Here is a 24,462-nt window from a genome sequence, read left to right on the forward strand (position 1 = left end):
GAGTCTCTTCAAGTGTTTTTTGAACAGCAATTAATTTAAAAAATGACGTTTTAATTTTAATTATTCTAATGTTATAAATAACGCGTAAGACCGCTTTTAATTTAAGTATTATTTATACAATTAGAATAAATTATTATTCACTATATATATATATATATATATATATATATATATATATATAATTACCAGCCACAGTCACATGAATGTGTAAGGTGCAAGACATAAAAATGTCAAATGTCAATAAACTAAAAGAGGCTAATGCAGTGAAAGTTATGGTCTGTACTATCTTTGCTAACATGCATTTGTATTAAAAAATAAATAAATATTTAATAAATATTTAACAAAGTAACTTTCATGCACTTCATACAATCACTGAATACAAGATCATTACAATAAAACACCTTTTTGCACTGCACAGTCAGCAATACCTTACAAAAACTAGAATAGACCAGTGTACATTCTGCAACAAGGCATTTTTATATTTTATTTTATTTTATTTTTGAAAATTAAAAGCAGACTACACGACTTTTAAATCACAAGTAGTTTTAATTGAAATGCTGGTTCCAAAGTACTTGTACACCCATTTTGAGGAATATAGACTTTTTTAGGCTACAGAGACTTCTCATAGCAGAAAAATACATGTAAACTAACATAATTTTTTAATTTCTAAAGAAGCAACACCAGTGAGCAATCATGTACAATACCAGGGCCCTACTTAGTAAAAATAAATAGCCATCAATTTGCTTATCAATAAAGTAGTTAAACTAAAATTAAACATATTTGCATAATCATAAATTTGGGATTTTTTTTAATGAGGAAGAAGGGGTAGATGTGTCTACAACTTTGTAGAAAAAACATACCAGAAACACATTATTAGACAAAGTATGATGTTTTATATAGGCTTAAAACATGTCTAGAGTGGTTGTTTAATTCTGTTATGACGTGTACTGTCTGCTGTGTGAAAGGTCTGCACCCATTAAGATCTCAGTTATTAGTTTAAAATGAAAGGAATTAAATATAGTTTATGGAGTAAATTCTTTAAAAAGAATGTATTTACTTATTGTAAGAGTGGGTTCTCTTAATCAGGCAGTGAATATCTCCTTTTAACTTTTCAGAAAAAAAAGTGCCTCAGGATGTAAAAACCAAATAAAGCTAGATATGAGAAAAAAATATATATCAATGTTTGGTTAAAATAGCATTTCCTCAACTCTGGCATGTTTCTCTGCATATTTTTTCACATTCTTTCCAACATGTGCAAAAAAAAAAAAAAAAACTAATCAACATAATCATCAGTGGGATTTTGCTTGTCATCAATATCTCTGGTCACAGCAAAGATACCATAATAATGACAAACACTATTTTAATACTTACCGGTAACATCTATTGGAGTCACAGTTCAGTATGACATTTAAATTCATGATCAGCTATTTGTTCATCCTATCATTGTATCTGCACATTTAACTCCAACATAGTTCACTGGGTACAACTCAACAGCACGACAAAAAAACCAGTTTACATACAGTTACTTTCACATTTTACAGATCTAGTCACTAACTGGCACTGGGAGCCCTCTGGCTTCAGATGTTCTAAGCAGTGGGTCTGCGTGATCGTCTATCTTTGCTTCAAGCCACCATGTCGTCATGTCTCCTTTTCCCTGAGGGTCGAGAAAAAGGAGAGAAAGAATGAAGGATAGAGAGAGAGAGAGAGAGAGAGAGAGAGAAGAGAGTCATATTGCAAAGCATGTGTCCCTTTGAATTTTAAATAAAGCCATTAGGTTTTGATGGGGGCAGAGAGCAGCAGCTGAGGAACCGCATAAGTGTCAGCAATGCAGGTCGTGTCCACTGGGACTGAGAAGCAAACCCCTCCCCCCCGATAATCACACTTGCACCACCCAAAAAGGTCTTGGGTTGCAATGTGAATAAAAGCCAGTTCAAACGGATAATACAATACTTCTATGAAAAGGGAGAAAATAGCAGACACGCCCTGTCTCTTTTCCCTGGGAGGGGAGTTTTGAATTTCCTGTGATCTTTTCAAATCTCAGCCTCGTATTCCTTTGTCTTTTTCAGCTAGTGTCAGAGATGGCATGTACTTATCGCTGCGTGTACTTGGCTTTTAAAATAACACAACAGCACATAACGTTATATACAACAAAGATTTACAAACTAATTTCTGTTATTAACCAGCCCTCATTGACGAGAGGGATATATTAACACAAAAATCTTCATGGACATAAGACTAATTGCAGGACTGTTGTATTTTACTGCAAGTTTTTGCTAGATTTACCTAACAAACTGGCAACTAAGTGTGTATCAGCTCTACGCAATGAAATGTGCTTTCCAACACAGTAAAAGGACCAAACACCAAAGCAACCAGCAGAGCCAAGAACGTACTGGACACTGAAGGACAGGCCGAAGCCAGTGAAAGAGAGAGTACTCCACCACATTTCTCTGCTGGAAGGGCCCCCTATGTGGTATTGCACACTGTTTCTTTTACTGAAAAGCTACAGGCAGAAAGCTATATACAGTAAATGAATGTAATGATACCTTCACATTAAGTGTTCCTCTGCATGTCAGACGGTAACCTCCGAGTGTGTGAAGCAGGTCAGCTGTGGCACCACTCACCTGGATCTTCAGAGCTACGGGCATGATTATAAAGAAACACACAGCGCATCATATTTTCTAATAATATGAACAAAGCATGGCGGTTTCATCTTTGTGGATGACCGTGGTGCATCACTGTGTGTAAAATGTACTGCATGTTTTTGATAAGGTCATTTCTCAATTCAGTCAACATTATTTGTTTGACAACATTATGATGAGCCAACTGACAACGATGTGCAGAAAATCTAATAGCTACAGTTGATCCATACAGTTTAAAAAGGATTCATTATAGATACGTGTATCTATTTGATATAATTTACAGTATATATTGCATTATGGTGTATAATGTAGTTGCAGATTTCATACAATACTTAGAATATACAGTACGCTTTGTATTTATAGTTCAGTACTTGATTACTTTATTACATGTAAGTCACATAATACATGCAAGTACAAGGTGATAAGGGGCTCTGTTAAGACATGAGTATATACCAAGTATGCAATTCTCCTTTTTATAACGTATATTATCCTTTAACTTATGGTGCCTGAAAAACAATTGGGTGGATTTACAAAGCTCATTTGGTCAAGTTTTTAATCTCATATTTAGAATAACTTTATACTATACTTTTTAAAGATTATACTTTTGCTCTTTTTTTTTTAACTTCTGAGCCTACAATCTGAACCTGTAGTCAACATGTGCTTTATCCCACTGGCTGTACGCAGAGGATTAAGTGCTTGGTGAGTACATTGCCACAGCACTCCATGTTGTTAACTCCAATGTGTTGTGCTGGTGAGCAAGCACAGAGATAACCCTGTTTCCGACAACAGCAGCAGCAACAGCACGAGTCAACGGCTTGTTCTGAACTGCCAATAAAGTCACATAGAACAACTCTTGAGCACACAGCGGTAATATAGCACAGCTGTAAAACAACCTGTTCCACTTTGAGACGTTAATTGGATGAAAGGCAGCGGGTCTAATCCTTCATTACCTTCGCTTGTTGATTCCATCCGTGATGCTGTGTTTACAGTATCCCCAAATAAACAGTAACGAGGCATTTTCGTGCCAACCACACCAGCCACTACAGGTCCTGAGGAAAAAACAAAACATCAGTGACTGTAAGCAACACATTTGGTGGATAATATGACATTGTTAATCGTGACAATGCCTGGGAGGTTGTTTTAAAAGGGGCACACTCTAAATATATATATGAAGCAGTTAAATTAATGGTTGTAAATATGAAGAACCTGCTAAAAAATAAAAAGAAAAGAAATAAAAAGCCCAGAGAACTAAAACTATAATGTTAATGTGTTAAGTGAGGAGCTGATGTAAAAAAGAATTAATCAGGAGAAATGACAGCAGTACAAGCACACAGTGACAGCAGAACATTGTCAAAAATGCTTATTAACATTGAGCTTCTCATATATATATATATATACACACACAGGTTGTTAAAGATTACTCTGCTGCATTCTGCAACCTTTGAACATTGTAAAACCATGAATATGTTCTCTGAAAGCCATATGTTATCTTAACCTTTGGAAAATATGTGACAAAAGTTTATCTTTCTGCTATGTGAACCGAATGTGAAGTATTTGTGAAGTTATAAGGATATGTTCAGTGATTGGACTGACCTTCACATTATATAAGGTTTTTTATATATATGTTTCTTGACCACAGTTGGACTGGGACATAAACTGGTAAGTGTCCACAGTACCTGAGTGGATGCCAGCGCGTATCTTTAGCTGTGTGTTGGGCTTGTGAGGGATCTTGAAAGAGTGGCAGACACTGACCAGATCAAGAGCCATGCTGGCTATCTCTCCAGCATGACTGATGCCATTTTCTTGTGGGACCCCAGATACCACCATGTCTGGAAGGTCAGCCATTATACATTATGTATACATACACAAAGAGACAATCAAGGAAAAGGGTGAGAGAGATGAACAGATAATAAACAAACATGCAGATACTCTTCAGATTCTTCAACAAATCAGTTATTATTTTTTTACCTTTTACATAATCAATCAATCAATAATCTTTTTATTTTGCTAAAACTGAGATATATGTTTTATTTTGGTTTTGTTAATTTCATTGTAATGGTGCTTTGTCAAAATGACTTTGTCCCATTTAAAATGGGTCTATCATCCTTACAGGCATCGCCTATTGTCTCCACTTTGTAGACATCGTAATTATCAATAATGTCATCAAAGGTGGTGTAGAGTTGGTTGAGGAAGTTCACGACCTGGTGGGGAGTGCTGGCCCCCGACAGCTGAGTAAAGCCCACAATGTCACTGTGACAGGAGAGTAACGCAGAGTTAGTCATGTCTAGTTCTACATGTGCATACCCAATCTGAGAAGAAATGAGCAAATTACATGTACAATAATGTATTAGAGGAAATAAAAACAACAAAAGTTACGCTGAACTCTACTGAGAGAAAAAACTAAAACTAAATTCTGTACTTCACAACACAAACCTGAAGTAAACAGTGGCATTGGAGAAGCTCTGGGCCTCTGCTGTTCGACCCTGACGAAGGTCATCAGCCACCGGTTTTGGTAACATACCTGCACAAGAATTTCATGACTTAAAATATGTCTGCTGGCGAAAAATACTTGGTCCATGGGAGGCAAGCAGGAGGAATGAAGAAGGTGCTACTCCTGCACCACTAGATGGCAGTGAGCACATTTGATTGCATCCTTAAATATTTCAAGACTTAGACTTCAAGTGTCAGTCACTAATATGAATGATTAACAGACATTAGCAGTATCAACACTCGATTAAGCAGCTTTCCATATGCTGTACTATGACATGCACATATTGTTAATAACGTGTATAAACATTTTATGGTTTACTTTTCCTCACCCCTTACATAATCAACTACAAATCCAGTGCTGTTTGTACTAGATATAACATTGTCAGCTCTGCAACGTCAACAAGACTCGTGAAAGCTGTAATGCGCTGATGATTCAGCTGTGGATCAATCATTAGAGCCATGCAACACTTTCACATCCTGCACACTGTTTTCCAAACATACTGTACAGCAGCCGATCAGTCTTCTGCTTCTCCTGAAGAAGGTCCTGTGTTCTCTCAGCAACTATGGCCTCCAGATGTTTGCTGTATTTCTCCATCTGCAGTTAAAAAAACTTTTGTCTGAAATTCACAACAATCCAGTTGGCACAAATAGCATTTCAGTTATTTTCTCAGATTTTGTCTTTGAGATGTAGGTTTTGACCTAAATGATGTCACATTATATTTCTTTGCATACTATGTCTCTGGAATGACAATCCATACTATTGTACCATATTTCAATGTGTTATTACCAAGTTCATCATCATGTCCACAGGGCTGACTTTGTGCGGGTTCATTTTGTCCAGCATCTTCTTCACCTGCTCGAACGTGGGCCTCAGGGTGACGTTGTGAGACCAACACTTCTTAATGAGCTGCTCGAGTGTTCCAGAAAAAAGAGAAACATCTCATTGCCTAATATGTTGATATAGCAATATGCCCCTACGACTTCAGAGGCTAATCTTACACTTATAATTTCCCCCATACATTTCTAGCAACTTTTCCACAATTTGCAGACCTCACAGTAGTCTCCTTGACTGGGACAGTCAGTATCTGCCTTCCCTGCTTTGAGTTCAGGCAGAAGGGGGCGCCACATGAGATCCATCCTCATTCCCTCAGCCTGGTCCTGTAAGAGAGGACTGCTGGTTACAAAGCAAAGATCAAAGGGAAGCCGAAGGTTGTAATCTGCTGAGAAGGCTGTCATACTCACTGAAATGAGGTCGGAGCGAGTTGCAATCTCAACTAGAATCATGGAGTAGCTGAGGAAAGGAGGGAAAAGTGCAGAAAGGATATTATTTTCCAATGAAGTTACTGATTCAACAGTAACACTTCTCATATGTACGAAGACAGATGCCGTAACTCTGTTTCCACATCTTTAATTTAACTGTATCAAATTTTCATGTGGTCCAAAGTTAAAAACCTGTAGACATCTGCTGCTGGTGTCATGTTGGAGGTGCTTCCCAGCAGGACCTCTGGGGCACAATATATACGATTTACATCTCCACAGGTGAAGCCATTACTGACGACCTCAAAGTCCTCCTTTCTGTAAGCTGCCAGGCCATAATCTGAGGCCAAACACAGAAAAATATATAGTTTAGACACAAAGAATGCTTTGGATTTTTTTTTTTTACTTTGCCTCGATAACAATATTGCCGCTGGTGTAGGATGTGGCTGAGAAGTGACTTGACCTGCAGACTCAGGTAATGTGTGAGGAAAATGTACTGTTACCTGAGATTTTGCACACCCAGCGATCATCAATAACACAGTTTCTGGAGTGAAGTCTTCCATGAAACATCTTGTGCTGGTGGAGGTACGACATCCCGCGGGCGATGTCAGTGGCAAAGGACAGTCTGCACGAGAGAATAAAGACTCTTAGATGTTACTGTTTGTGCCTTCTAACATTGGATCATGCCACACCCAAAACACAAAAATATAATACTGTATGTCTTGTAGCTCACATCGCCTTATGGTCTATTGAGAAAATTAGTATTTATTAAGATAGATGTTTGCTTTGTGTGATTGTGTTTCAGAGGGGATGAGGCCAAAATCTAACATTTCCTGCTGAGGTTTTTACTCAGCATTTTACATTTCATCACAGGCCACAAAATCAAATCAACAGCAAGCAGTGACTGTTATCTTAGAGTATGGACTAAGAGGAAAGATGACAGAGGCATAAGAGCAAGAAAAGGACAATGGCAAAAAGATCAGGTTGTTAAAAGTGAAATGGTATGTGATTTTTTATTTATTTTTTTTTTTTTTGTCACCTGAAACCCCAGTTGATGGGGATGTCATCATTCAGCAGGACATCAGACAGGCTTCCTTTGGGGCAGTGCTCCGTGATGATGCTGACATACGGGACCTCGATGGAACCACCGATGAACTTACACAGATTGGGGTGATCAAGTTGCCTGTAGTCAGTATTAAAAAAAAAAAACACATAAACTGCAAGAGCTGCTCTTTCACGTTGGGATACAAGACTTTATTACGACACTGAAATCATTTTCTTCCTCTACAAAATTTTCCTCACCTCACTTCTTTCACTTCCTTCCTGATGGTTTTGGAGAGGGTGAAATGTTTGTTCTGGATGTGTTTCACTGCCACCGTCCTCCCATCACTGCAGCAAAGTTAAGATCACCAAGTCAGACTTATCCACTTGAATGTAGAACATGAAAAAAATATTCTTTGTCATACACTTGTGAAATGTAGCAGAACCAGTCATAAAGAATCAAGTGAAGTAAGGGTTAAAATGATCCACTGATCTTTAAATGATTTTTTTTTTCCAAACCAGATAAACAATCAATGAAATGAAGAAAGCAGTACAATATGCACATTATTATTAGTAGTAGTAGTATGTTGCCAATATCACTTATATCACTGTTATGTATGACTATAGTATAATAGTATAGCTGGTATTATATTGATTTGCTAAAAAATAAAGAGCGAGGTGGTGTGTCTAAATGAAACAATGTTAGTGATTTGTGAATATTCCTACAAACTAATAATGCCATTTCTCACTAGATGCCCGACTGGATGAAGCCTCGTTGGAAGGAGGTGTTGACTCTGGTGCACACTGTCACATCAGTGCTTCGACTGACGGTGGAGGTACTCTTGATGTGCTGCAAGCTGGTGGTGCTGCCAAGGCCCATGTTGCGCTCTCTGCCTGCAGACAGCAGACAGTTAGGGACTCGTGTCAGACATGAGTTCAGCCGACTGTTAGTTCAAAAGCACATCTGAGAAATTCTACAGCTGCGAGTTAAACATGGTAACATCAGTCAGCCCTAATGCACTCCTATTTACATAAAAATGTAATATGAGCATTTCAACCTATAACAACTGATAACATCAGTATTATTTTTTCTGGCACAACAGCCATATTTTTGCAATTAATAACTTATTAATTAAAACTAAACAAAACCAACAAATCGTATGTAAATGCAAGGCAATAAACAAAATCTAAGCAGACAATTGGCGAACAAGGTTGAAGATTTAAGATAAAATGGAAAAGAACAGCAAATGAAATAAATACAATTTAAAACCATTGAGCTAAAAAGACAACATCACATAAAAGCCAGTCTATAAAAGTGGGTTTTGAGAAGTGATTTATAAGAAGTCATGAAAATGATCCATTTTTGAAGCACAATCAAGTCGTAAAAGAAAGTCTAGAGCTTTCATCTGAGTTACGTTTTCTGTAGAAATACATCTGACTGTAAATTGTGTCTTTTAACAGCTCCAGTGTGAGACATTTTACCAAATATTATGCTCTTGTAGTCGATGATCCAACTTTCGTCCCAAAACATCCTCTGTTTCTGGTATTGAAGCCACTGCAGGGAGGAAATTGAGATAAACATCAGTGCATGAACCATCTCCTGTGTTTGTTAGTACGTGTGAGTGAGTGTGTGTTGCACACACTGACCACCAAGGTCAGGATGAAGCCGCTGCTGAAGAGAGCGACTGGAAGCCCAATGGCCACCTTGATAGCGATGGACATCGGGCAGATGCCGCAGTCTGCAGGACAGTTGAGACAGTTCTCCTCCAGCTCGCAGATATCATCCCCACACACTGAAACACAGTCACACAGTTTACACTCATGCCTTTAACTTAAGTAAAAGCGGCAGCAAAATCACACAGAAAAAATACTGTACTCTGTTACGAGTCTTGCAGTCAAAATTCTGTAAAAGTACAATTAGTATTAGCATCAAAGATGTACTTGTACCAAAGGTATTCATTATGTAGAATGGTTCAGAATAATGAATATTACATTAATAGATTTTAATTTCTAATACATTAATGTGCACGATGCTTTAAAGGTTGGCCCGATTTGAGTTTAACCTGCAGGGTAGCTTGTGAATTTCCAACTGGGGATCAGTAAAGTCTTATTTTAGGAGTTCTTAACCTATATTAATAGATAATACTAATCCATGTGTTTGTTGATGCAGTTTTGTATTCATCGGAATCTGGAAAGCAACTAGTAACTAGTTGTCAAATAAATGCAGAATAGAAATGTACAATAGCAGAAAATAGAAAAATTGTAAATTGTAGTACTTAAGTAAATTTACTTGTTTGCGCTTAAGCCAGTGACTTAATTAAAATGTACTTCACAGGAATGGCAAAAATCACTCTTAATGTTTTGAGGACAATTACATAGTACGCATATGTCTTTCCTGGCTATCTTCTACCAGCAGGTTCAAAATAAATTTTACTGTTGTAACTTTGCTGATAGTGAAGAAGTTGTTTTGAAATGGCAGCCTTTCTACTGCATGGCCACACGCAACTTGACCTTTTTGTGAATGTTTCTGTGCAGGTTCAAGATGTAAACAAAGGTGTGCTCTTAGCTGTTCATAAAACAGCTTAATTATTTAGCGCTGCTTTGCTCAGCAGCTCAAAGATGGTAAGTTTAAACAAATGTGGTTTTATTGGGTCAGGTCTGAGCAACACAGGCATTAGTCAGCAGAAACTGTAGGATTCAGGAATCAACAAGTGGAGACTTCGTGAGTGTTAGCAGACTGACCCTGGGCACTGACGACAAGCACTTTGGACTCCAGTGCTGCGTGCATCTGCCCTATTTTGATATGAGCAATGACTGAGGTGACTCCCACATGGATCAGCACCACCTGTAGGAGAAAGCATCATGTATACTAATAGACAAAATGATTATGGACTGTTCCTCACTAAATAACTGAAATGGACGCAGTCGTGTAAATTAGACCACAGACGGTTTTTATAACTGAAAACAATATACAAAAAAAGAACCAAAACCACCCTGATAAAACTGTTAGACTTTACTTAAGACTTAAAACTGATTCCAAACAATCAGAAGACAATCAGCGCTGTGGGTGGATGTGTCAGGTGTATAAGGAATTATTTGGTCTTGTTTGCTGCAGGAATTCATTTTTATCTTTTAAGCAGTTATATACACTCAGTTGTTTGATAAGCCGCAACCCAAAGCATGGTTTTGACCCTTGTAATTTCCCGCTAAGAGACAAGTAATTACAACCTGCTGCCACATTGTATCGTGACACACCAGCATAACAGACTGCAGCCTTCACAAAAGACTCATCACTTTGATCATGACTTTTATGTTTTGGCTGGAAGAAAAATGAATCCCCTTCAGACTCTTTTACTCCCCAAAAAAGGAACTGGACCACACTGTCAAAAAAATGTAGTTGGTGAATTGTTTTGATAGTAGAGGGTGATTTTATTGAGAGACTTGAGTCTTTATGTGTTAATAATAATATTGATAATAATACATGATGTTAAATATTAGCAGGCACTGACGTGATATAAGAAATAGTCTCCAAACCTCAACACATGTTAGAAATTACATTCGGTTCGGCTCACCTTTGAAGTCCAGTATTTCTGGGTCATCTTGCCTGCTTTGGATACGGTGTGAGTAACTATTTTACCGTCGTCAGGAATCCAGGGGCCACAGATTCCACCTTGTTTCTGCGAGGAGGCAAAACAACAGTTTGGAGAGGTTTTATTTCAAAATGTGTCCATTGGACAGTTCAGACATGTGTTGGCTGTTATTACTGACTAACTGTTATTTAGGTTTTAAAAAGCTGTGTTGCTGTGTCTCTGCTTGTCCAGAAAGTTTGAATACAAGTTAATTAAAATTTTACTAAAACCAACATTAAGTTAGTTTTTTATATTTTTCAGGTAATATTTTTTCCACAAGCTGGGTGGTTAACATTTTGGAAATCTTCAAACTTCACGTGCCATATGTTAAATTTCCCGTCAGTATAGAGAATAAAGTAGTTAAATTAGCTCAACCTTAAAGATTTATAGCACATTAATGCACAGGGTGGTCCAATCCAAGTAATCCAAAAACATTATACATGATAAAAAACACCTCTGCTAACAATTATACTACAGAATGAGTACTTTTACTGTTGATAGTAAAGTACATTTTGCTGATGATGGATTTACTTATGTAAGATTTTGAAAGCAGAACTTTTGCTTGTAGTGGAGTACTTTCACACTGAGGTATAAGAATGTTTGCTTAAATAAAGGATTTCAGTATTTCTCAATACCACTCTTGGTGTGACGGAGCAGCCACAAAAATACTGTGCCACGTATTTCAACATTTAACACTCTAAGTAACAATCATAAACAGCAAGCACAGTGAGGAATTGGAATGAGTAGATATGGAGTATGTGATGTTACTTACTATTAAAAATATCACTTGATACTACTAATTTACTACGCTGCGAACTTTCTTTGAGTTAAGGCAAAATTCTGTGCACAAAGATTTAACAGATGTGAAACGCTTAATTAACAAAGAAATATTAATATATCACACAGTATAATATATTAGACTCTTTACTGTCAAAGGTAACACAACAGCTTCAATGTGATCTACATGTTGCTTTGCTTTAGTTTTTTTCTATGAGGAGGAGAATGTGGTCTGTATGTGTTTGGTGAGACAGAAACCAGTGTTGTGCGACACACCGCCAGGCACCCACCATGAGACCGAGAGGACAGGAGTGGATGTTGGCGTGATACACACAGCAGTTCATTTCATTGGCGTTGTTCCAGTTTGTCGGGCACTCGTGTTCATGACAGAACCTCTTTGCCTCTGACGCATTACTACAAGGGAACGAGTGTGGGTATACAAACGCATTAATTAACACAACACCACATGATGTTATTTACACTGGAGGTTCAGACACAAACCTGATGCTTGGTTTTCTTTGAGCTTAAGCATCAAAATGAAGGCAGGCTTTAGCCGAACATAAGCTAAAAGATGTGTTTAGTTGCACAATGCATCAGTCCGCGTTAAGTGAATGATTATGTGTATTATCCGATAGAAACTGTCCTTTATTTCTGTTTCTGTAAAGTGAGACTAAATACTAAGTTACTTATGAATGCTTACTTCTGATCATTTCCAGCACGTACACACTATTTCCTGTGTTGTGGTGGTGAAACATAATGCCAGAACACTTGTGTATGGGTGCTTATGTATATATTGTATTTCAGTAACTGTATGCTCATCAGGAAATGTGTCTTTTTCTTTCTTTTTTCTTTTTTTTTTATCTATCTCAAATATGTGTTTATAAATGTGTGGCTGCATTTGTGTGTGTACATGTGTCTGTGTGTATACTAGGCATGGCGGAAGTTCAGGATTCCAGGTGTGTAACATACTCACCTGAACTGGAAAATCTGGTTCCTGACTGCATACTCGTAAAAAGAATCTGAAGCTGTCACTGTGTATGAAACATTGAATTCTTCGCCGTTGGTTACTTTCTCTGGAGGACGCTGCACCCAGGCCATTTCCAGACCTGCGACGACACCCGTCACCTCAGCGTACACATTCAAGCAACTGACATATGCAGTAACGGATGCTGTATGCTGTATTTGCAATTAATTCTATTGCGCCCCACCTACTGAGTCAGTGTAGTTCATTCTGGACTACACATGTTATCTCCTTCTTTAGGCCCAGAGAGGAAAATCGTTTGATTTTACAGTAAATATTCGCACATAAATCACTCGAAACAACTAATGATAGGCTGATTCAACTGCAATGAAACAGACAAGTAAATGTATAAAAACTCACCACCACAGCTAATCATGTTGTAGTCATTTGGACTGCTGATCGGCCAGCAGTCGTACTCTGTGTTGTCCAGATCATGCCAGCAATTTACTCCCTGCAAGAAAGACAGGACGTTTTTTCATGTAAAGGCATTTTTCGGATGTGTGTAAACGTATTTGAAAAGCCTAAGATGTGTAAAGTGTTTTATCAATAAGTCAGGGCTGGCTACGTGAGAATGTTAGTGAATTAAAAACACAATTTAGTTCTGTAAAGCCTTATTGGCTTTAAGCCAGAATGATAAAGAGTAAAATCAAACAACACCAGCATGACTAGCCAAAGCACTTCCGTGAATATTATCAACAGCATCATTACATATTATCTTTTGGTCAAGACTAGTTACAGAATGTTTAAAAATCAAGGAAATCAACCCTAGAAGAAGTTGGCAAGCAACACACACCACAAGCCCATGACCACACGCCTGCAGCAACAAGTGTTTCTGACAAGACAACAAAAGCAAGGGGGTTTCCTCAGCAATACACGAAAATGTCAATTTTATACACTCAGTTTACACAATAGTTTATGTTCCTTCCTCTGTACAAGACTCCTCTGCCCTCAGTAAACATCACTGTGAAGTCCAATAACAAATTAAATTTATCAGTCCACATTTCCTCTATGGAATTAAATCCATTGCAGTGTTATTTTTATAAAGTCTCAACTATGTGAGAACTTACCAGCAGGAAACACAGGAAGAAAGATGCTGCTGTCCGGAGAGCCATGAGGAGGTTTGCTGCTGTGGTTGGACCTGCCATGAACTGACTTGCTGACTGGATAACCAAACCAAATCTGTGTGTGTGTGTGTGTGGTGTGGTGTGGTGAGGTGTGTGTGTGTGCACGCACGTGTGCAACCCGTACTCATCCCCAAATGTATTTTTTTCCTCCTTGAGGCCCACCCTCTTCCTTGTCCCTAATTGTCCAATCAGCAGAAGAGGCTCTTCAATCACTGTTTGATCATGTACTCGCTCACAAGGTGCTTCAGCTCACCTTCACTGTCCTATACAGGTCAGAATCACGCAGAAGTCTCTGCTGCATCGAAACACCTTTTCTACCGTTTTAAGTCTGGAAGATTCAACAGTCTGTACTGTCTTAAATTGGTAGGATTTACCAGGGTAAAGTTTAATTCTATCTACTTGATATTTAATTTGAAAATCTGCCCCTGGTAGACATGACCGGAGGCACTTAAGGAAAAGTACTAATACCACATTTTGAAAATACTTAACTGGAAGTAAAAGTCCTGTATTTAAAGCCTTATGAAGTATTTAAGTGCTATGAACAAAAATTTAGAATTTAGTACATTTTATTTAGCAAATTCCAGTATAATACAGAATTTCAGTAAATGTATTTCCATAACTGATTTAAACACTGAGCTAACAACACAGTGTGAGTGTCATGGTCTTCTTCAAGGTAATGTCACAGGAAACATTAGCTGTTGAGGTTGCAGGTACCAGACGACTGACCTTATGGTTGGCTCCATTTTTTATTACGACAGCCAAATAAAACAAAGCACCTTGCTTTCTTCCCGACAAAACATGTCAAATTTCTGAGTAAACTATCATTTTCTGGAGCTTCTAGCCACATATCAAAGTCATCCCAAAAGATGTGATGGAGCTAGCTCCACTGGTGTTACTTGATCCAAGTACTGAACTTTGGTCATATGATAACACGCACAAGCAGCCACAGAAAAAAGTTTATGGTTTAAATCAGAAACTGAAAGAGAGAAGACAGAAATAAACAAACATCAACAAAACCAGATGACTGACTTCAATACTCTGTAGTTTGTTGATCCTCTGTGCCACTGACACATTTGGGCCATTCTCTGAACACTGGAGATTTGTGTCAACCCCTTGATTCTGTATAATGATAAAAGTGCTATACAAATGCAGTCTGTTTACCATTTACACGTATGTAATAAATCTCATCTTTGACTATCACTTTTACTGCACATTGTCCTCTCAGACATAATATTGTATCGAGTTGAAATCCCTCACACTTGATGATCATGTATTCTGAGACCTATAGGACAAACCAGTCAGTTATGTAAATTATATATGATTTAAGCTTTAACTTTCCTGATTCCTCACATTTATGGCACAAGAGATATTTATATAACATACTGATGAGCGTTTTCCATCCCTCTGTCTCCAACTGTTTGTCCTGAGATTAAAACCAAACCAAAAGACAGCATTTTTGAACATCTGTGAAATTTAATTGGCTTTTCAAGAATGCATAATTACAGCACAGCTGTAGAAAAAAGACTGCCACACCACACAGTTTACAGTTCATGTTTTTGGGAATGTAAAACCAGAGTGGCAGGCAGCAGTCACGACCGAGGACGTACAGTCGTCGCTACCATACAGCACAAATTTTCATAAAGACCAAATGACTTGACTCAAGTCAAACCTCAACCTGAATGTCACTTACACCCCTGAGTAGTTTTCTATGAGCAAAATGTACAGTGTTGAACCTTTTTTTTTCTGCTGTCAAAGGACGTGTTTTAGGGGATTAAATTTTGAGTGGGATTTTACTGCACAAAAGAAATATAACATGGGATTAAGAACGTTGCAAAAGCTGGTTACCTAGAGAATGGGGGCAAAATAAACAGCTGTGGGTTTTATGGTTAAAAACAGTGAAAGGTTATGAACAATGGGCTTGCATTTCAAGCATGTTGACTTGAGTAAATTAGAGGGCAGATTTGAAACTTTAACATGATTCAAAGGCTTTCTGGGGACAACAGAAACAGGACATAGACAGTATGTAGCATCAAACAGCAAACATTTACAAGAAATGACAGATGCTTACATTGTGCAGTTTATAACCTACTAAACATGTTTTAATGTTTAAACGTATTTCACTACAACATTTTCCAGATGTTGACATCTAGGCTACGGGATAATTCAAATAGTATCAGCTAACCCCGCAACTGTTTGTTTTATTTTACTGATGCAGGTGCTTTGTGCTCTTGTTCTTCCCACTTAAGAGTCAATTCTGTTTTTCTGCAGCTCTTCAGCTGACTGAATGGAAATTTCAGGTCACTTGCTAATTGGTGTGACAAGAGTAAATCATCCTAAAGTGGCCCAGAGGTCTTGAGCACTAGACAGCTTAAGAAACAGTACTTCAACTTCTGATTGCAGTACAAGGCATGTAATAGGAGTATCAGATTATCCTTTCATTTTTTTTTTTAAGATTGTAGACTCAGCAGGTATTATCAGTGTCAATTATTTTAATTTAAAATCAGGAAACAGTCTGAGTCAAACAGGATTTACAAGTCACCTTACGGTTTGGCTAACAAAGGCACCAAGTAGGTGTAGAATGCTACAGCCACTCTTGTGTTGTAAGATCGAAGTAGGTGCTAAAACGCTCTCAGTCACAATGTTAGAAATGTTTAACAGGTACAATGTTTACCATCTTAGCTAACATGCTCTATGACAAGAATTGCTTATTAGTAGGACACACAAAGTTCACCTGAGGCTGATGGTGATATCACCTGACGATGGCAGGAAAAGTAAGGGGATCATTAATGTCTCAAATAATTTTATGTTAATCCATCCAACGGTCATTGAGACATTTCACTCAAAGCCACAAAACATAAACCGCACGGTGGCACTGGCGGATCCCTGAAGTGTTTGGGGTTTGTTGTCTTGAAATGCCTATAAAACGTTGGGCCAATCCATTTAGTACATGTCGACATATTTCACCAGTTAAGTGAATCTTTGACCTACAAGTGGACTAGACAGGTTAAGGGAACAGTGACGTCATAAGGATTTGGATTACCACCAACATGGCTAAAAAAAATGTAGCAAACGCTAGAGAATCCAGAAAGAATTTTAAGCCAAAGTCGCAGTCTCTAAATTATATTATTTTTGGTATTCACATTGAAGTAAAATTTAAACTTACTTTAGTGTGACATGGTTGCAAGCACTTTTGTGAAATTAACCTCTATGCTGCTTGTGTCATCTCCATCCTGTCATTTCATTATGGAAAAATAGACATATTGACCACATTTTTATGTATGCTATTTGACAAAAAAAGAGCTGTTAATTAACAAAAAAAGAGATGATTCTAAAAGTCCAATGGTCTCAAATGCCACACAGAAATTTAAAATCAATAAAGAAACAACGTGACTGGACCTGTTAACCTCATTTGTGGCATTCTTGAACTCCCACGATGAACACAAATCAGCTTTCACGATGTCCTTTTACAGCAGAAGTGGCATAAATACTGTACAGCAGGTTGAGGAAAAGTCATTTGAACCCAGTCAATGATTTAACAATGAAGTTGTCAGAGCAGTGTGGAGGGGGTGGGGGGTGTTGCATGTACATGTGGGTAGTTACCGTCTGTTCAGTCATATCCTATTTGGTTCCTACAGGTATCTCCAGTGTGTTGCAATCATTTTACAACCCTTGCACTGTGAGGTGAACAGGAGTTTCATCACAGCCCCTGGAGCCATTTGATGAATTGATGTAATGTGTTAAAATTCCACAGAGGGAACAGGTTTGCCTCTGTGAGGTGCTGCAGGCAGGAGTTTATCGGTTTGTTTAGGTGAAATGAAAAAAGACGATGGGACAAGAAAGGGCTGACCTTGTCATCTATTCTCCAGAGGCAAACCTGCTTTAGAAAAGCAGGGTGTGAACTCACTTAAAATTGGGTGAAATTACAGTTTATCTCTTCCTGAAAGCATCTTACAGGATGTACAAGTAGATATGTATAGTACAGCAATTTACAGTACTTTTACTTTAAAAACAGGAAATAATCTTTAAAACTGTGCCTACTCAAGCAAATGTACAGTTTTACAGTACCTGACTCTAAACCATAAACCACTGTTACATTTCTTGACTAGATCATGCACCGCAGTACTGCTTCCTCAAACTACACAAGAAGTAAACCTACAGGATAATTCAGAGGCACACAAATGAATATTAGCGACAAACTGAAGTCACCTTTTGCATGATTTTTACCCTTTTAAAAAGGTAAAGGTAGAAAAGTTCTTCTTTGTACTTCATACTGGATTCTTTCTTCCGCATTTTTTCCAACTTTAAATAACCCACAGGAATGTGATGAGCAAGACACAAAGAGCAGGATGAAACAGAGCTATGTGTACAAAAAATGTTAAAACCCTGAAAAACAACCTGAAAAAGCACATCTATGAATCCATTTGGTGAATTATTAGTGCATCAGTGTCTCTTATCTCAGCCAGCTTTATACTGGAAGAGATGGCGTGCAGTGTCTCTTTAACAAACTACTTTTAATCTCAACGAATCAACAACGAATCCTGAGACCAACTGGAGACAATGGTGGCTTCCCTTTCAAGTCAGTCCCCATCTGTGTCTTCTTAAGATAAGTTCAGTCAGAGCTGGACAGAAGTTCCACCAAATGCGTAACAAATTCCACTGTCAGGTCTTGAGTATGTCCTGACTGTCATTTTTTGTCTCCTCTGAGGGAAGCTGACTATTGGCCGTGTCCTGACCAGAGCTGAGCGGCCTGGCGTTAGCCCTCGTGGACCGCTGCCGTCGTGTGCCGTTCCCAATGCAGCGCATGAGGTTCTTGAAGGTTGTCCACATTTCCTCATCCTTATAGGAGTAGATGCAGGGGTTCATTACTGAGTTGAGTACAGCCAGGAGCAGCAGCCAGCGTTTTAATTTCATGACGTTACAACTCGTACAGCGGAGACCGTCCAGCAGAAGAACCACCAAGCCGGGAGTCCAGCAGATCACAAAGGCCCCTACAGCAAATCACACACAGTTTGGTTGTTGTCACTCTTATTTCTCAGGTCCCTCTTTGTGTAGGCTACACTTTGCTCAAAAGGTCAGGTTCCAACTTACAAAAGGGTACTTTATAGTGATATAATGGTTATATAATGTTTCTTGTCTGGAAGTACTAACATTCTGCAGTCTTGTTGTCGCCATGAGATTCCAGGCAACTAGCAGAGGTTCCAGGAAGTGACTGCACCAGGCCAAGAAATAGTCCGGCACACATACTCAACTGAACACAAAACCCGTTGTTCTTCTCTAGACAGAGTCAGGTTAGCTGTTTTAGTTCTTTATGCTAAGCTAACCTAACCGACTGGTCGCGGTTGCCTCATATTTGTCAGACATGAGGTATCAATGTCTGTCTGACTTTGTCAAACTTTTCTTTTATTTCAAAATGTATTAATGTTAATAAATTACATTTTTTTTTTATTAATCTGTCACAAATTTCTTAGAAGGCAACATAGTAAGTATAATTTGAAGCTGAGCCCACATTTTTGACCAATAGCTTAAGGCATATTGGCAGTGGTAAACCATATCATGCAATATAATAAAAGTATTCAATAAAAATAACCAAAAGTGGTTAATAGAAGTACAGCACTGCAACTGTGTTCAAGAAGTATAGGGGCTGTACTGTAGTTTCATTAACATAAAAATTACTTTAGCCAAGGATAAACAGTCCCACCTCGAGGGATCCTTTAGTAAAATTGAAAAAAAAATTTTTTTAAATGCATTCATGCAATACAACATATTATGTCTGACCAGTAAAACATTTAACCACAACTTAAAAGCTCAAGAAATTCTGCAATTAACTTTCATTTCACTCTTTCACACAGCACTGCTCTTCTGCTCTGCTCTTCCAACAATGGAAGCGTGCCAATGTACCAGAAGCGTACCGTAAGATTGCCAATTTACAAGGCAATCCTGAGAATCTTTTTTCATAATCAGAATCATTAATTCAGAATCATTTTTTGCTTGATGATTAAAGAAAAGCTGCTGAATAAAGTTCTGTAGATTGATGATTAATTACTTCAGCATTAGTCTTAATTCAGTGACTAAACGATGTTTCCTAGAGGCTTTCCTACTGTTCAGAGGGGCATAAAGCGATTCTAATACCGAGCAATACAAGCAGACACAGGTTGGGAACACAATGCCATTACTGTATTAAATACTTAATGCTGTGCATTTGGAAAATAATATGGTTGGTCACAGGGCCAGTGAAGGAGCTAATTAGCCACCTATTTCAAACATGTTTGGGCACAAAATAGAGCTACTAAGAAGTTTCTGGAACTGAAGGGAAGCTACAAGCTGCAACTTGTCAGCCAACAGCAGTGTTGACACTACCAGCATCTCTTCAGGCAGTACATCTGCAGAACAAAAACAAGTCCTATTCCATAGCTCGCTCTCTCTCGCACACACACACACACACACACACACACACACACACACAGTATATGCTGGAAGTATTGATTTCTGGAAGTGTTTTATATTTTTTAACTGCTCTTAGGCCTTTTTTTTTTTTTTTTTTTTTTTTTTTTAGCGAATTCCTATTTTGCCTTCCAATGGCATTTTTTTTGGGATGTTTTTTGAAGTTTAAATATGGACTCTCTTCCTCTTTAATCTTTGACAAAGTAGAAAAACAGAAGGTTTTTGGGACACACATTTCAAGCATATGTTGTCTTCTCTCAGTCAGCGATTCATTTGACAATGGTGGTTCCACTGAATGCAAAACAAAACCTGAAGCTGCATAGCATAGTTTGAAGCTTCACATAACCAACAGGCCCCAAAGCTCTCAGACATACAGCTGCCACCTCTTAAACTACAAGAATTATATTATACCATGAGTACCATGAGGACTGAATTACAAATATAAGCAAGACAGCACAAGAGAAGTCCCTCCCTATACTTGTTTGGTGGAAATCAAAGTATCTAAGTAACAACTATGAATCTGCTCTGTACTTCTTTGGTGTTTGTTTGCCGGTACAAGCAACCACCAGTGACAATATCCAAATGTATTCCTATTCAGTGCTTAAGCATTCATTCATTTCACTCTGGTTGCAACAAAGCATGTGTGGCTTAAGAGTCTCTGAACTGGTTTGTCCAGTTGAGATTTCTGCCTCAGCAGATTGCTTTTCACCCTGAACAGCTTCTTTTTCTCATAAGATGTGGCAAGATGATCGTGGACCTGACCTCGTGTCGTAATATTTCCTTCTTTTTCATCTCAGATGTCACATGCATGTTCTTTGCACCACCTCCACTACTACTTCTACTGTCTTTATGCTAAAACTTCCACAAACTTAAGGGGACTATACAAAGCATGTGAAAGCGATGTGAAAGCTTGAAAGTACTCAAGTATAGGTTCCTTTTCTTCTTTTTTGTTTTTTCTTTCTTTTGGGGTAATGGGGAGGTGACCACGCTCATTGAAGGCCAGTGTGGTCTGATGTGGACGGTTTGCCACACAGGCTGAGGAGCAGTGTCCTTGCAGAGAGAGAGATAATTACACAGCAGTCTCTGGAGTAAAGTGTCCGCAGAGGCTGCAAGCTGAGTTGCTACATAGTGTATCGAGCCATCTGGCCAGACATACAAAGTTCAAAAAGAGACAAAGAACAATGACAGATTTTTATCCTGCAGGGCAACCGTGCAAAGCCACTACAACTATGTCATGCATGCTTTTATCTGGACGTCTGCATGAGGAATGACTGAATAGAGAAAAGAATGCCTGAGTTTGATAGTATGCCAACTTACTACATACAAACAGTGATATGCTTGCATGAGAATATCCAGTGGAATGTACTGGTACACTCCTATTTAACATATTTAAAGGAAAGCGCTGGCAGTGCTATGATAAGTAACAGTTACATGACAGAATAAGCAGTAATGAGTAGGTGGGAATTTAAGTCACCGGGCAGAAAATAAACTCTGTGACAAATTATGCAGAGAAATAAAAGAAGCATTTTGCTGGTTCTTCCTTTGCTTTCATTCTGAACTCCTTAAAAAAAAGAAATCACTGGCAAGCACTCAATATGCCTACTGAAAACATAAATGTTTGTGTTGTTACGCTCAAGGTTACAACGCTGTGTGTTCAGCAGTGACTCATTTAATTTCTTAGACATTGAGATCTCTTTAAACCCTCACAGCTGGTCACCACAAATCCAGTACTTACAGCAGAGTAATGCTGGAAATGCTTCTGACTCACTGTTGCATCAACAGTTTGCTGCACACACGCATTATTTTTTAGGATTAGCACCTACCAAGCACAACCATAACTGTCTTGATGAGCTTGATGGGCGTCCTCTTGCGGTTGATGGAGCCACTGGTGTGTGCCGTTAGCACTGACGTCTTCTTCTTCACGTATGCGTAGATCCTCATGTAGATGCCCACCATCACGAGGAACACCACCAGGTTAGACACAGACCAGAAGATCAGGTAGCTCCTGCTGAAGATGGGAGCCAGCTGGGAGCAGTCGTTCAGGTCGCAGATGCAGTTCCAGCCCAGACTCGGCACAGCCCCCATGAAGATGGAGATGGCCCACACCAGCACGATCAGCAGCGTCACCCTCCTCTTTGTCAGGTTACTGTGGACTTTCCAGTTCATGACAGAGATGTAACGCTCCAGAGCTATTACCAACAGGTTAGCCAGCGAGGCTGAGAGACTGATGTCCAGAAGACCTTGACGGATGAAGTACCCTTTAACTGTGAGTTTCCGTGACACCTCCCCCGTGTTAAACATAAGGTACACGTATGCTATGCCGGCTAGGAAGTCCGAGGCAGCGAGGTTGGCGAGGAGATAGTAGAAAGGGTAGTGAAACCTCTTGTTGGTGATGACAGCAGCTATGACCATGGCGTTGGACACCAGAATGAAACAGCAGAAGAGAGAGCCCACCACCTGCACCATGATGAGCTGGGTATTGTCCCACTTATCATCAGCACCAATGTTCTTGTAGAAGAAGCCCATGGACTCATTATGATGACAGGTGCGGTTTTCATACAGCTCGGCCATTTTGATGGTGAGTCTGTGAAATGAGAATAAGGAAACATCAGAAACAGATACTTTCCTCAATCACTTGTCAGTTGAAGAAGAGCTGAAATGACTTGAGAATTAACTGGTCATTCAATCAGATCAGAGCAGAAAATCATTATTTATCAAGAGAAAATTTGAAAAAATTCACTCTTTTCTGCCTCTTAAATGAGGATTTGTTGCTTTTCTTGGTCTTATATAAGAAGAAACCGAATATCTTTATGAGTTTTTGACAGCTGTTTGGATAAAACAAAACATTTGAAAATATCACTCTGGTTTATGGGAAATTAGGATTGTAATTTTTCATGCTTATTTGACATTTTGTTGACCAAACATGCGAATAATCAATAAATTTGCAGATTTGTCAATGATGAAACAATCGTTTGTTGTTGCCCTACATTTAAGAATATGCATATTACAAAAAAACAGAGGTTAAAGTTAAAGTGATGCCTTCGGAATGCTGTTAAACATTATTAAAAACAAAATAAAATAATTCAAAGAAAAAGTAGCTCATCCTGATTTGTGTGAGCTGAAACCATGAGACCACCTTTCTGTCAGACAATTAATTGATTTATCATCTGTACTTGTAGGTCTGTATGCAGTTTTATAAGCAAAATTAAAGTAAAAAGTAACTAAATCTGTCATTATTATATTGTAATGTAGTAAAAAGTACAATATTTCCCTCTTAAATGTAGTGGAGTAGAAGCAGAAAGTGGCAAGGGAAGACTAAAGTACAACCACTTAAAATTTATACTTAATGTACAGTACTTTAGTAAAGGCACTTAATGACATTCCATCAATGGTGACTTAACGAAAAAGATAAATACACACTTCGAAACCGATTCACTGGAAGAAGCTGCACTGAATAAACCTCAAATCACAGCAAGGTCCAGAGGAACATTAAAACAGGAGCCAAAACTCTTCGTTCAGCCGACTTGGCTTGGAAACAAACAGCGCAGACGCGATGAAGAATTCCCACAGAGAGACTGTGAGACAAATAAACTTCTGCAAAAATCCGAAAACAAAACAACGCTGCCGACATCAGTTAAAAACACCAAAAAGGAAGGACGAAGAGTTCCCACAGAAGAATAATGAAACCAGGTGAGTTTACCTGCCGTGAAGGGCTGTCCGTGGTGCGTCACTAGACTACAAATTTCGAAATGTTTCGTGCCGAGTTCATGAGCATGTTTCCCCCGCAGTGGTGGACGGAGGGGGACGTGACAGCAGCACCGGAGAAGACAGAGTGAAGGGAGAGAAGTTAAACGTCTTCACTTTGAGGCTTCAGCCTGGTGACGTAGAGGGCGTGTGCCACCAGAGGTCACGTGTGCATTCCTCCGGTGGACCGCACCAGGCGCAGAAATGGTGGCTCTCGTAGTGAAGCGAGGACCTGACACTGATCGGTATTGATAACGATGTAGTACTGGATTTATTCCTCTCACAATTAATAGACGCTT

At 38.7% G+C, this 24,462-nt stretch overlaps 2 protein-coding genes across 5 annotated transcripts; both read right to left on the bottom strand.

Moving 5' to 3' along the window:
• Window positions 1-526: 526 nt before the first annotated feature.
• LOC124060413 (atrial natriuretic peptide receptor 2-like) lies at window positions 527-13,516 on the bottom strand. Of its 4 annotated transcripts, XM_046391347.1 has the most exons (22): window positions 13,215-13,513; window positions 12,807-12,939; window positions 12,124-12,247; window positions 11,000-11,104; window positions 10,170-10,272; window positions 9,075-9,220; window positions 8,910-8,982; window positions 8,177-8,321; window positions 7,689-7,775; window positions 7,426-7,569; window positions 6,890-7,011; window positions 6,582-6,726; window positions 6,372-6,420; window positions 6,180-6,287; window positions 5,917-6,036; window positions 5,631-5,724; window positions 5,073-5,160; window positions 4,750-4,889; window positions 4,316-4,468; window positions 3,590-3,688; window positions 2,544-2,635; window positions 527-1,654 (listed from the first exon to the last, which is right to left on the bottom strand). In XM_046391347.1, exons 1-22 carry the CDS (start codon window positions 13,228-13,230, stop codon window positions 1,544-1,546), a joined length of 2,397 nt encoding a protein of 798 aa, XP_046247303.1. In that variant the 5' UTR covers window positions 13,231-13,513; the 3' UTR covers window positions 527-1,543. The 4 variants fall into 4 exon arrangements, 3 of the variants coding, with proteins under 3 accessions (XP_046247303.1, XP_046247304.1, XP_046247305.1); XR_006843566.1 differs by lacking the exon at window positions 527-1,654 and having other exon boundaries at window positions 2,593-2,635; window positions 4,392-4,468; window positions 13,215-13,515; XM_046391348.1 differs by lacking the exons at window positions 527-1,654; window positions 2,544-2,635 and adding an exon at window positions 2,845-3,464 and having other exon boundaries at window positions 13,215-13,516.
• Window positions 13,517-14,918: 1,402 nt separating this feature from the next.
• lpar3 (lysophosphatidic acid receptor 3) lies at window positions 14,919-24,389 on the bottom strand. Its single transcript, XM_046390958.1, has 3 exons — window positions 24,120-24,389; window positions 22,243-23,003; window positions 14,919-18,966 (listed from the first exon to the last, which is right to left on the bottom strand). The coding sequence occupies exons 2-3, from the start codon at window positions 22,988-22,990 to the stop codon at window positions 18,638-18,640; spliced, it is 1,077 nt and encodes a 358-aa protein (XP_046246914.1). The 5' UTR covers window positions 22,991-23,003; window positions 24,120-24,389; the 3' UTR covers window positions 14,919-18,637.
• Between the last annotated feature and the right edge of the window lie 73 nt (window positions 24,390-24,462).

The sequence above is a fragment of the Scatophagus argus genome, chromosome 6, assembly GCF_020382885.2.
Source record: "Scatophagus argus isolate fScaArg1 chromosome 6, fScaArg1.pri, whole genome shotgun sequence".
Classification (NCBI taxonomy): Eukaryota; Metazoa; Chordata; class Actinopteri; family Scatophagidae; genus Scatophagus; species Scatophagus argus.

Bases quoted from the DNA above. Each gene is read 5' to 3' on its own strand.
- LOC124060413 (XM_046391347.1), bottom strand. The intron at 7,012-7,425 runs GTGACAAAAAAA...TCTCTCGTGCAG, and splicing joins CCCATCAACTGGGGTTTCAG to ACTGTCCTTTGCCACTGACA. The intron at 4,890-5,072 runs GTTTGTGTTGTG...CTCCTGTCACAG, and splicing joins AATGCCACTGTTTACTTCAG to TGACATTGTGGGCTTTACTC.
- lpar3 (XM_046390958.1), bottom strand. From the start codon at position 22,990: ATGGCCGAGCTGTATGAAAACCGCACCTGTCATCATAATGAGTCCATG. The intron at 18,967-22,242 runs GTAGGTGCTAAT...GATTTGCTGTAG, and splicing joins GACAGTTATGGTTGTGCTTG to GGGCCTTTGTGATCTGCTGG.